Raw genomic sequence first — 12,525 nt, 5'->3', positions numbered from 1 at the left:
CAGGGGAGAAGCCCTCCTCCCAAGCCTGAGGAGGGGTGATCCCTCATCCCAGGCCTGGTGGGGGACTGATGATCCCTGATCCCAGGCCTGCAGCGGAGGAGCCCTGATCCCTAGCCTGGGGGGATCCCTGATTCCAGGCCTGGGGAAGGGGAGCGGGGGGATTCCTAATCCCAGATTTGGCAGCTGCAGGATAAAAAACAGAAACTGAGAGGGGAAAAGATTTAAGTAAATGGTAGAGATTGGATATTGAGTGAGACAAGCTACTAATTCGATTTGCATTTTTCTTTCAGTTCTGAGTTGCCTTTTCTTTTCTAGGGGTTTATACTTTTGGTCTTTTTGCAACTGACATATTTGTAAATGCGGGACAAGTTGTGATGGGGAGCCCAACACCACATTTCCTAACAGTCTGTCAACCAAACTATACTGCTCTGGGCTGCAGGTTATCCACCCAGTTCATCAACTCACAGGATGCCTGCACAGGAAGCCCCAACCTCGTGTCCAATGCGAGACGAGCATTTCCTTCCAAGGATGCTGCTCTTAGTATGTATGCTGCCATGTACACAATGGTAAGTGAAACACACAGCACACGGCCACTGCTGCAAATACACATTTCACTGAGGAATAAACTTTTATGCATTTTAGTAATTCTCTGACTGTTAGTGACTACGAATGTACAAGTGTGCCCTGTATGTCTCATCCGGCAGCATTGGCCTCATGGGCCACACAAAGGGTGTGACTCTGCTCCTGACAGAGAATTTCTGTGTTAGTGTCAGAGGCTCCAACAGCTCAGTGCAATCCAGCGTCATGTACTTTAGAGAGAGCAGCAGATTCTGATGGGTCCAATCCCTCAGCACAGTGATAGTGAGGCCCAGACTCCAAGCATCCCTTGAGCTAAAGGCCCTAACAGTGGATAACAGGCTACAGGAAAATCTGAGGAGCAGGAAGCTCGGTAAGGGGAAAGAGGAGAACCAGGAGCTGGAGAAGTGATTGTCAGGGATGTGCTGTGTGGTGAAGGAGAAGGTGCAGGAAATGGCTCCAGACACCCAGCAGGATCTACAAGCGAGTCAAGGAATCTGCAGGGCACGGGTGGGGGGGCAGGCAGGAAAGTGGAAGCCACATTCAGATCAGCCATGATCTTATTGAATGGAGCAGCAGGCTCAAGGGGCCAAATGGTCTACCCCTGCTCCTATTTCTCATGGTTTAAAGTAAATTAACAGACCGTCTGCAGAATGAGACTGTGCACAGTAAATGAACAGGCACAAGCTGAAGAATATTCATGCAATGAGAAATGTTTGAAGGAAACAGTCACTGACATCAGTGTATACAACCCTGAACATGATTGCAGACACAGCATGACAGCAGATATCAGAGACACAGATCAAAAATGGACCAGTGGCTCCAAATAATTGAATATGCTGGGTTTGACTAGCAGTCTGCACTGTGAGCTCATTTCCTCCAGTGAGGCATAGGATTCAGTCCCCTTGTGATAGAACAAGTCAACCAGGATTCTTACTCTTGATCACTGGAGTGTGACTGTGTGTGTGTGTCGGTATGTGTGTGTCGGTGTGCATGAGACGCAGTATGTGTGTGTGGCGTGTGTGTGACAGTGTGTGTGTCTGTGTGTCTGTGTGTCGGTGTCTGTGTGTGTGAGAGACGGTCAGTGTGTATGTGACTGTGTGCGTGTGTCGGTATGTGTGTGTGTATGTGACGGTGTGTGTGTGACGGTGTGTGTGTGTGTATGTGACGGTGTGTGTGTATGACGGTATGTGTATTACGCTGTGTGTGACGGTGTGTGTGTGTGTGTGTCGAGGTGTTTGTGTGTGACAGTGTGTGTGACAGTATGTGTGAGACTGAGTGAATGATGGGTGAAGCTTGACTATGATGTCGCCAGTGTTAAAAATCCTGTTGACACTCATTATTTGAGGCAATAGATGTGCAGCCCCACCATCCCACAGAGCAAGTTCAACTTGTACACTAGTGAACTTGTAGTGAACAGTGAAATGGGCTGTAACCAATCAAGTGAGGAATAAATTACCGTGCAAGGAAACTGAAGATCCTGGTGAGAATGGGTTCAAGAGACAATGACACACATTTCTTGAGAAAACTGACTGAGAAATGTGGTGACCAGTTGGCTTGTTAAGCTTTTAAAAAGGAAGGAAATTAGAAAATAAAAGTCACAAGCTGGTCCCTGAGGCAGTAAGCAGCTATTGTACTCTTAATAACTGATCAGAAACTGTGACAAGCAAAAGAGAGGAGCCTCAGAAAACAGATATCCAAAATATTCACTGTAGCAGCAGGTGTGAGATACAGTCAGTCTTTGGCTTCGAATAACCCAGATGTAAATTGCAGATACTTGTATGGAAAATTGTGTTTAAAATTTAGAGAAAATTATTTTGTTGATCATTCTCTGTACCTGATTCATTTTGTAGACCCTGATGTGTGAGTGTCAGCTTGTTTTTATTCCCAGATGTATGTTACAATCATGTTCCAAGCCAAGGGGACACGGCTCACCAAGCCTGTGCTATGTCTGACGCTCCTGTGCCTCACGTTTTTAACGGGTGTGGTGCGAGTCTCCGAGTATCGGAACCATTGGACGGATGTTCTTGTGGGATTCCTCACTGGTGGAGCAGTTGCTGTGTTTCTGGTGAGTGGCAGCAGGCAAGAATCTCATAGAAAATGGAATAGGTCTTGGGAGAGTAGAGATACAACCCATATTGACTGGCGATTGGGTTGAGAAGAGTGAGCAATGCCAATACAGACCGACCTCAATTCAGCGTTTTTTCTGAAGATTCAGTTAAAATCACAAGCCTTCTGGGTCCAGACATTTCAGACATGCTCAGAGCTGATTCTGAGTGTTTTTTGTTAGTAGAATGAGAACACCTGGGAATCCCCCCAAAAAATCAGTAAATGACATAGAAGAGAAAAGGTTGTGAATAAATGAAAATATGTTCAAGGCTACAGGGTTGAGCAACAAAGAACAGTACTGCACAGGAACAGGCCATTCGGCCCTCCAAGCCTGCACCGATCTTGATGCCTGCTGAAACTAACACCTTCTGCACTTCCGGGGCCCATATCCCTCTATTCCCTTCCTATTCATATATTTGTCAAGATGTCTCTTAAACATCGCTATCGTATCTGCTTCCACCACCTCCCCTGGCAGCAAGTTCCAGGCACTCACCACCCTCTGTGTAAAAAAAACTTGCCTCGCACATCCCCTCTAAACTTTGCCCCTCGCACCTTAAACCTATGTCCCCTAGCAACTGACTCTTCCACCCTGGGAAAAAGCTTCTGACTATCCACTCTGTCCATGCCGCTCATAACTTTGTAAACCTCTATCATGTCGCCCCTCCACCTCCGTCGTTCCAGTGAAAACAATCCGAGTTTTTCCAACCTCTCCTCATAGCTAATGCCCTCCAGACCAGGCAACATCCTGGTAAACCTCCTCTGTGCCCTCTCCAAAGTCTCCACGTCCTTCTGGTAGTGTGGCGACCAGAATTGTACGCAATATTCTAAGTGTGGCCTAACTAAGGTTCTGCACAGCTGCAACACGATTTGCCAATTTTTATACTCTATGCCACGACCAATGAAGGCAAGCATGCCGTATGCCTTCTTGACTACCTTATCCACCTGCGTTGCCACTTTCAGTGACCTGTGGACCTGTACGCCCAGATCTCTCTGCCTGTCAATACTCCTAAGGGTTCTGCCATTTACTGTATACCTCCGACCTGCATTAGACCTTCCAAAATGCATTACCTCACATTTGTCTGGATTAAACTCCATCTGCCATTTCTCCACCCAAGTCTCCAACCGATCTATATCCTGCTGTATCCTCTGACAATCCTCATCACTATCCGCAACTCCACCAAACTTTGTGTCGTCCGCAAACTTACTAATCAGACCAGCTACATTTTCCTCCAAATCATTTATATATACTGCAAACAGCAAAGGTCCCAGCACTGATCCCTGCGGAACACCACTAGTCACATCCCTCCATTCAGAAAAGTACCCATCCACTGTTACCCTCTGTCTTCTGTGACCGAGCCAGTTCTGTATCCATCTTGCCAGCTCCCCTCTGATCCCATGTGACTTCACCTTTTGCACCAGTCTGCCATGCGGGACCTTGTCAAAGGCTTTACTAAAGTCCATATAGACAACATCCACCGCCCTTCCCTCATCAATCATCTTCGTCACTTCCTCAAAAAACTCAATCAAATTAGTAAGACATGACCTCCCCTTCACAAAACCATGCTGTCTCTCGCTAATAAGTTCGTTTGTTTCCAAATGGGAGTAAATCCTGTCCCGAATAATCCTCTCTAATAGTTTCCCTACCACTGACGTAAGGCTCACCGGCCTATAATTTCCTGGATTATCCTTGCCACCCTTCTTAAACAAAGGAACAACATTGGCTATTCTCCAGTCCTCTGGGTCCTCACCTGTCGCCAATGAGGATGCAAAGATTTCTGTCAAGGCCCCAGCAATTTCTTCCCTTGCCTCCCTCAGTATTCTCGGGTAGATCCCATCAGGCCCTGGGGACTTATCTACCTTAATGCTTTGCAAGACACCCAACACCTCCTCCTTTTTGATAATGAGATGACTGAGACTATCTGCACTCCCTTCCCTAGGCTCATCATTCACCAAGTCCTTCTCCTTGGTGAATACTGATGCAAAGTACTCATTTAGCACCTCGCCATTTTCTCTGGCTCCACGCATAGATTCCCATCTCTGTCCTTGAGTGGGCCAACCCTTTCCCTGGTTACCCTCTTGCTCTTTATATATGTATAAAAAGGCTTGGGATTTTCCTTAATCCTGTTTGCCAATGACTTTTCATGACCCCTTTTAGCCCTCCTAACTTCTTGCTTAAGTTCCTTCCAGACATTATGCAGACATTAACAATTCTTAAATAAAAGCAAAATACTGCGGATGCTGTAAACCTGAAATAAAAACAGAAAGTGCTGGAAATACTCAGCAAGTCAGGCAGCATCTGTGGAGAGATAAGCAGAGTTAACGTTTCAGGTCAATGATCTGATGAGTTGTTACTCAGCAGGATAAGGATTTCTCACTATATCACTGTACAGAGTTGTTACTCAGCAGGATAAGGATTTCTCACTATGTAACTGTACAGAATTGTTACTCAGCAGGATAAGGATTTCTCACTATGTCACTGTACAGAATTGTTACTCAGCAGGATAAGGATTTCTCACTATGTAACTGTACAGAATTGTTACTCAGCAGGGTAAGGATTTCTCACTATGTAACTGGACAGAATCGTTACTCAGCAGGGTAAGGATTTCTCACTATGTAACTGTACAGAGTTGTTACTCAGCAGGGTAAGGATTTCTCACTATGTCACTGTACAGAGTTGTTACTCAGCAGGGTAAGGATTTCTCACTATGTAACTGTACAGAATTGTTACTCAGCAGGGTAAGGATTTCTCACTATGTAACTGTACAGAATTGTTACTCAGCAGGGTAAGGATTTCTCACTATGTAACTGTACAGAGTTGTTACTCAGCAGGGTAAGGATTTCTCACTATGTCACTGTACAGAATTGTTACTCAGCAGGGTAAGGATTTCTCACTATGTAACTGTACAGAGTTGTTACTCAGCAGGGTAAGGATTTCTCACTATGTCACTGTACAGAATTGTTACTCAGCAGGATAAGGATTTCTCACTGTGTAACTGTACAGAGTTGTTACTCAGCAGGGTAATGATTTCACACTATGTAACTGTACAGAATCGTTACTCAGCAGGGTAAGGATTTCTCACTATGTAACTGTACAGAATCGTTACTCAGCAGGGTAAGGATTTCTCACTATGTCACTGTACAGAATTGTTACTCAGCAGGGTAAGGATTTCTCACTATGTAACTGTACAGAATCGTTACTCAGCAGGGTAAGGATTTCTCACTATGTAACTGTACAGAATCGTTACTCAGCAGGGTAAGGATTTCTCACTATGTAACTGTACAGAGTTGTTACTCAGCAGGGTAAGGATTTCTCACTATGTCACTGTACAGAGTTGTTACTCAGCAGGATAAGGATTTCTCACTATGTAACTGTACAGAATTGTTACTCAGCAGGGTATGGATTTCTCACTGTGTAACTGTACAGAGTTGTTACTCAGCAGGGTAAGGATTTCACACTATGTAACTGTACAGAATCGTTACTCAGCAGGGTAAGGATTTCTCACTATGTAACTGTACAGAGTTGTTACTCAGCAGGGTAAGGATTTCTCACTATGTAACTGTACAGAGTTGTTACTCAGCAGGATAAGGATTTCTCACTATGTCACTGTACAGAGTTGTTGCTCAGCAGGATAAGGATTATTCCCTGTTGAACTGCTCTGATAATTCACCAGAAGAGTTCTAAATGGTTCTCTTTTACATACATCGTATTTAAAGAGAACTATATTTTCATTGGGAACAAAGTATAAGTCCTAAGACTCTCCAATAATTTCTTGCAGGTGTGCTGTGTTGTCCATAATTTTAAGGGCCCGAGTCCCATGTGTAAGAGAGCGCGGAGTGTGCCGAAACCGGTCTGTGTGATGCTTGCACTCCCTTGCGTGGAAAGTCCACTAGAAAAGTTAAGTGTTGTTCAGGTAAGAGGTCGTGACCCAAAAGAAAACTGCAGAGTGACAGCTGAGAAGCAGCCTCGTCTCTTCAACTGCTCTCCCTCCATCCACTAAGCTGTGGAAGAGAAATGTGGCAAAATTGCAGACTATTCAGCTCAATGATCCTTGTACTCTTTAGGAAGTGAGAATGAGCATTGCACCAAACTAGGCTGAAAGAATTAAACATTTATCTCCAATAAAGAAATGATCTCATCATCCTCTAATTCCTGAAATATTAAACACTTCAAAAGTGCTTAACTACTTTTTACCTACTTTGTCCACTAAAACATATTTTACTCACTGAACTCGCTACACTGAGGCTCTTGTTACGACCAGGAAGGAGGGGTCTAGGGGTTCCCTCTCAGCCTTTGCCTGGTTTAACTGTAACAGGGTTTAATTTTTTAAAACACTGTATTTTAGCTCCCTCTTAGTGAATCCTTGTTCTCCGCTTTCCAATTGTAGGGCAAAGAAATCAATTCAGACAGGTTTTCTTAGATTTTAAACAAGAAAGGTAGAAGTTTATTAATCTTAAACTCTAATCCGGTTTCCGACTAAGAATATGCGGCGCCACCACACTAGCACACATACGCAATAAACACGCACAGATAGAGACAGAAAAATAAAAAAGCATAAAGGGGAAAAGTTTAAGGCAATAGATGGGTTTTTATTTTACTGTCCTTTGAGTTTGCTGTGAAGTCTTTGGTTGCCGGTCAGACTTGCAAATTCGTTGGGGCCCAGTGCACACTTCAACTTGTTTCGAGGTCGGAGTCTTTTCTCTCTTGAGGTTTATGTGTCTTCCGTGGGTCTGGTGGCTTGGGAGAAAGCAAGAGAGAGAGAGGCTTTCTTGCTCCAGGTTCCAGTTCCAATCTGCCTGCTGAGTCTTTCTGTGTGGCACAATTTAAAAAAAACCAGGTTGCCCAGCAGGTTAGTCATGTGACTAGCTGGTTTGACCACTTCTGTTTGTGGATTCTACCATCTTAGCAGTCATCCTGGAATGTGAGCTGCCTCACCTTCAATGTCTGATGATCAAAGTCCATTGTGGGTTAAGTGGACCAGGGAATAGTCCTTTGTCTCCACAAGCACGACCTATTAGTTTGCAAATATCCTTCCAGCCAAGTGTCTGGTGATATTTTTTAACAAGTCCTTTCTTCACTCCAGCAAATGTTTAAAATCAATGTTCGTATGAGAAAATTAATATGCCTCATTCTTGGTAGGTGGGGTTCTGCATGACTCTGAAGAACTCCAGAACACCTGTGAGTTCAGTGGGTGAGGCCAGTATTTGGTGCTTATCTGGTTGGGTTTGGGCAGCACAGTGGCACAGTGGTTAGCATCGCAGCCTCACAGCTCCAGCGAGCAGGGTTCAATTCTGGCTACTGCCTGTGTGGAGTTTGCAAGTTCTCCCTGTGTCTGTGTGGGTTTTCTCCGGGTGCTCCGGTTTCCTCCCACAAGCCAAAAGACTTGCAGGTTGGTAGGTAAATTGGCTATTATAAATTGCCCCTAGTATAGGTAGGTGGTAGGGAAATATAGGGATAGGTGGGGATGTGGTAGGAATATGGGATTAGTGTAGGATTAGTATAAATGGGTGGTCGATGGTCGGCACAGGCTCGGTGGGCCGAAGGGCCTGTTTCAGTGCTGTATCTCTAAACTAAACTAAACCAAACCATACGTACACCTCATGTCTGAGCCCAAGCATTCAACTCCTGCCCAATGCATGCATTTGTCCTGCCTGCATTTCATAGCAACAGCTGTTATGTGTTGCAGGTCAAATGTCAGGGACAAACTGAGGTGAGATTAACTGCTATATTGTGGATCCAATCAGACATGAGGATACCGATAAATAAATACACCGACACAGATAGAGAGGTACACAGGCCAGAAATACATGAGCTGGACTTCGTCCGAGTGCCTGCTGTGAATCTGATCAACCCTATGTGCTTTTGCTGTGTTACACTTTGACTGAGACCTCGACTATCTCAAGCACAATTTCAATCTGAACCCTTCTTTTTCCAGAATCGTCCAGCTGCATTCTCAGAAGGTACATGAACGACCATCCTGCTTCTTCCCTTCAACACCAGATGTGCTGATCACCACCCGATCAGTGATGAGTGAAGTCTGAGTTAGAGCAGCTCAATGTGTGTGGCGCTTTGCATGATCCATCTTCACAGAGCAGTGGTCTCACTGCCTTAGAACTGAGTCTTGTGATTGTCAAACTAGTAGGAACATTTTCCTGTAATATCATCTGTTTTTTTCGGTCTCCCCCCCCACCCCGCACCCCATGCTCAGCTCTTTGGGCATATCACCAAATTCTGTGTAGGAAGTTCCATTTCTAGGGGCAGTTACAAACCCCAATAACTCTGCTGCTACCAGTTGACCAGCAGCTCAATCAGTGTCGATGCTTCCAAACCTGCAGTGGGTTAAATGAAAAATTCAAACTAGTTATTGTGGCTCATTTGTGACAGACCTGAATCCAGTAGCGGAGAGTCTCTGCTGCTGGGATTGTTTTATTGGAGAAGTTTTCTGTACCTCCACATCCCAGTCCTTCCAGCAAACAGTGTATAATCTGCATCATCAGGGACTCTGCAGTTTATTTCATCTTCTGAGTAATGTGAGTAAACACAGGGAAAAAGCAAAGCATCAAGTGGGGAGCAGTTAGTAGAAGTAGAAGTAGAACATTACAGCGCAGTACAGGCCCTTCGGCCCTCGATGTTGCGCCGACCTGTGAAACCATCTGACCTACACTATTCCATTTTCATCCATATGTCTATCCAATGACCACTTAAATGCACTTAAAGTTGGCGAGTCTACTACTGTTGCAGGCAGGGCGTTCCACACCCCTACTACTCTCTGAGTAAAGAAACTACCTCTAACATCTGTCCTATATCTATCACCCCTCAACTTAAAGCTATGTCCCCTCGTGTTTGCCATCACCATCCGAGGAAAAAGACTCTCACTATCCACCCTATCTAACCCTCTGATTATCTTATATGTCTCTATTAAGTCACCTCTCCTCCTCCTCTCCAACGAAAACAACCTCAAGTCCCTCAGCCTTTCCTCGTAAGACCTTCCCTCCATACAAGGCAACATCCTAGTAAATCTCCTCTGCACCCTTTCCAAAGCTTCCACATCCTTCCTATAATGTGGTGACCAGAACTGCACGCAATACTCCAGGTGCGGCCGCACCAGAGTTTTGTACAGCTGCAGCACGACCTCGTGGCTCCGAAACTCGATCCCCCTACTAATAAAAGCTAACACACCATATGCCTTCTTAACAGCCCTATTAACCTGGGTAGCAACTGTCAGGGATTTATGTACCTGGACACCAAGATCTCTCTGTTCATCTACACTACCAAGAATCTTCCCATTAGCCCAGTACTCTGCATTCCTGTTACTCCTTCCAAAGTGAATCACCTCACACTTTTCCGCATTAAACTCCATTTGCCATCTCTCAGCCCAGCTCTGCAGCCTATCTATGTCCCTCTGTACCCTACAACATCCTTCGGCACTATCCACAACTCCACCGACCTTGGTGTCATCCGCAAATTTACTAACCCACCCTTCTACACCCTCTTCCAGGTCATTTATAAAAATGACAAACAGCAGTGGCCCCAAAACAGATCCTTGCGGTACACCACTAGTAACTAAACTCCAGGATGAACGTTTGCCATCAACCACCACCCTCTGTCTTCTTTCAGCTAGCCAATTTCTGATCCAAAGCTCTAAATCACCTTCAACCCCATACTTCCGTATTTTCTGCAATAGCCTACCGTGGGGAACCTTATCAAACGCCTTACTGAAATCCATATACACCACATCCACCTGTTTGGTCACCTTCTCGAAAAATTCAATAAGGTTTGTGAGGCACGACCTACCCTTCACAAAACCGTGCTGACTATCGCTAATGAACTTATTCTTTTCAAGATGATTATAAATCCTGTCTCTTATAACTTTTTCCAACATTTTACCCACAACCGAAGTAAGGCTCACAGGTCTATAATTACCAGGGCTGTCTCTACTCCCCTTCTTGAACAAGGGGACAACATTTGCTATCCTCCAGCCTTCCGGCACTATTCCTGTCGACAATGACGACATAAAGATCAAGGACAAAGGCTCTGCAATCTCCTCCCTGGCTTCCCAGAGAATCCTAGGATAAATCCCATCTGGCCCAGGGGACTTATCTATTTTCACACTTTCCAAAATTGCTAACACCTCCTCCTTGTGAACCTCAATCCCATCTAGCCTAGTAGTCTGAATCTCAGTATTCTCCTCGACAACATTTTCTTTCTCTACTGTAAATACTGACGAAAAATATTCATTTAACGCTTCCCCTATCTCCTCTGATTCCACACACAACTTCCCACTACTATCCTTGATTGGCCCTAATCTAACTCTAGTCATTCTTTTATTCCTGATATACCTATAGAAAGCCTTAGGGTTTTCCTTGATCCTATCTGCCAATGACTTCTCGTGTCCTCTCCTTGCTCTTCTTAGCTCTCCCTTTAGATCCTTCCTGGCTAGCTTGTAACTCTCAAGCACCCTAACTGAGCCTTCACGTCTCATCCTAACATAAGCCTTCTTCTTCCTCTTGATAAGCGCTTCAACTTCTTTAGTAAACCACGGCTCCCTCGCTCGACAACTTCCTCCCTGCCTGACAGGTACATACTTATCAAGGACACGCAGTAGCTGCTCCTTGAATAAGCTCCACATTTCGATTGTGCCCATCCCCTGCAGTTTCCTTCCCCATCCTACGCATCCTAAATCTTGCCTACTCGCATCATAATTTCCTTTCCCCCAGCTATAATTCTTGCCCTGCGGTATATACCTGTCCCTGCCCATCGCTAAGGTAAACCTAACCGAATTGTGATCACTATCACCAAAGTGCTCACCTACATCTAAATCTAACACCTGGCCGGGTTCATTACCCAGTACCAAATCCAATGTGGCATCGCCCCTGGTTGGCCTGTCTACATACAATGTAGCAGAACCCAGAGGTCTGAGGCAAAGTTCCACCCTCATATAGATGCCAAAGATATTCTGTGTGGGGCAGTATGAGATCACAGGTGTAATCTCTCAGGTGCTGATTATTGGGCTGCATAATGAAGATTATGATATTCGACCTAAAGCCTAGAACCTTGATCCACTTCCATCAGAAGAAGTTGAGGAGTTTCTCGAGTGTTTTCCTTTGGATGCTTTTCCTCTTTCAGAAGTCTAAATAATTTGGGGAGACTCTGATGTGGAGCTGACCATTTGCAGCCTCAGCAGAAGGAACACATTCAATGGCCAGAATGACTTTCCAATCTGGCTATTTATGTCCAATCTTAGTTTAGGGGAAATGTTTTTCAAAATAAATAAAGGAATTTTGCTCTAATCTTTCATTTATAAAAGGGCAGAGCAATCTCCCTGTAAGATAAGCTGACTGGGCAGAGGTTGTGAATAACAAGATGTTCTAGGTTATGTATTCCATTGGTTAGTTGCTCTGTGCACCATAGTCGACACTGAACAGGGTGGTGATCCTGGAAACATATTGAGGGAAGTATTATTCTGAAGTGTTTCTCAGGAATGAATTAATCCACTTTGGGGTTCAATAATTGACAGCTGTCTGTCCTGTTCACAATATGACTTTTGATTAAATGTTAGAATACCTTTTCAGAAACACCTCTTGGTGTGTGATTGGATTAAATGTAGTAATGTCATTACAATGAAATTCATCATCATCTGGCACAATCATTTTAATGATTGTATCCAAACCAAAACTATACAAAGTTAGTGCACGGAAGTACATGAATGGGTGAGTGAGACTGTGAGAGAGTGTGGAATGGGAAATATGTGAATGTACCGAATCATAGAACCTGTTACATTTCTACCTTTTTGACAGTTCTGGCGTAAAGTCAATGACCTGAAACATTAATTCTGTTTAGAA

The 12,525-nt window shown here is 44.5% G+C and overlaps 1 protein-coding gene across 3 annotated transcripts in view; it reads left to right on the top strand.

Annotated features, from left to right (window-relative positions):
* Positions 1–12,278, top strand: part of plppr2a (phospholipid phosphatase related 2a) — a 41,124-nt gene extending 28,846 nt beyond the window's left edge. For 2 of the 3 annotated variants that reach the window (XM_068021399.1, XM_068021398.1), the window contains exons 5-8: positions 316–566; positions 2,468–2,644; positions 6,462–6,580; positions 8,619–12,278. In XM_068021399.1, coding sequence (XP_067877500.1) covers positions 316–566; positions 2,468–2,644; positions 6,462–6,580; positions 8,619–8,724 — 653 coding nt within the window. In that variant the 3' untranslated portion in view covers positions 8,725–12,278. Of the gene's footprint in view, positions 1–315; positions 567–2,467; positions 2,645–6,461; positions 6,597–8,618 lie in introns of all 3 variants that reach the window. The other variant, XM_068021400.1, reaches the window with a different exon arrangement.
* The last annotated feature ends 247 nt before the right edge of the window (positions 12,279–12,525 follow it).

Source organism: Heterodontus francisci, chromosome 43 (assembly GCF_036365525.1).
Source record: "Heterodontus francisci isolate sHetFra1 chromosome 43, sHetFra1.hap1, whole genome shotgun sequence".
NCBI lineage: Eukaryota > Metazoa > Chordata > Chondrichthyes > Heterodontiformes > Heterodontidae > Heterodontus > Heterodontus francisci.
The sequence above is the reverse complement of the archived record's forward strand: the minus strand, read 5'-3'. Positions and strand labels throughout refer to the sequence as shown.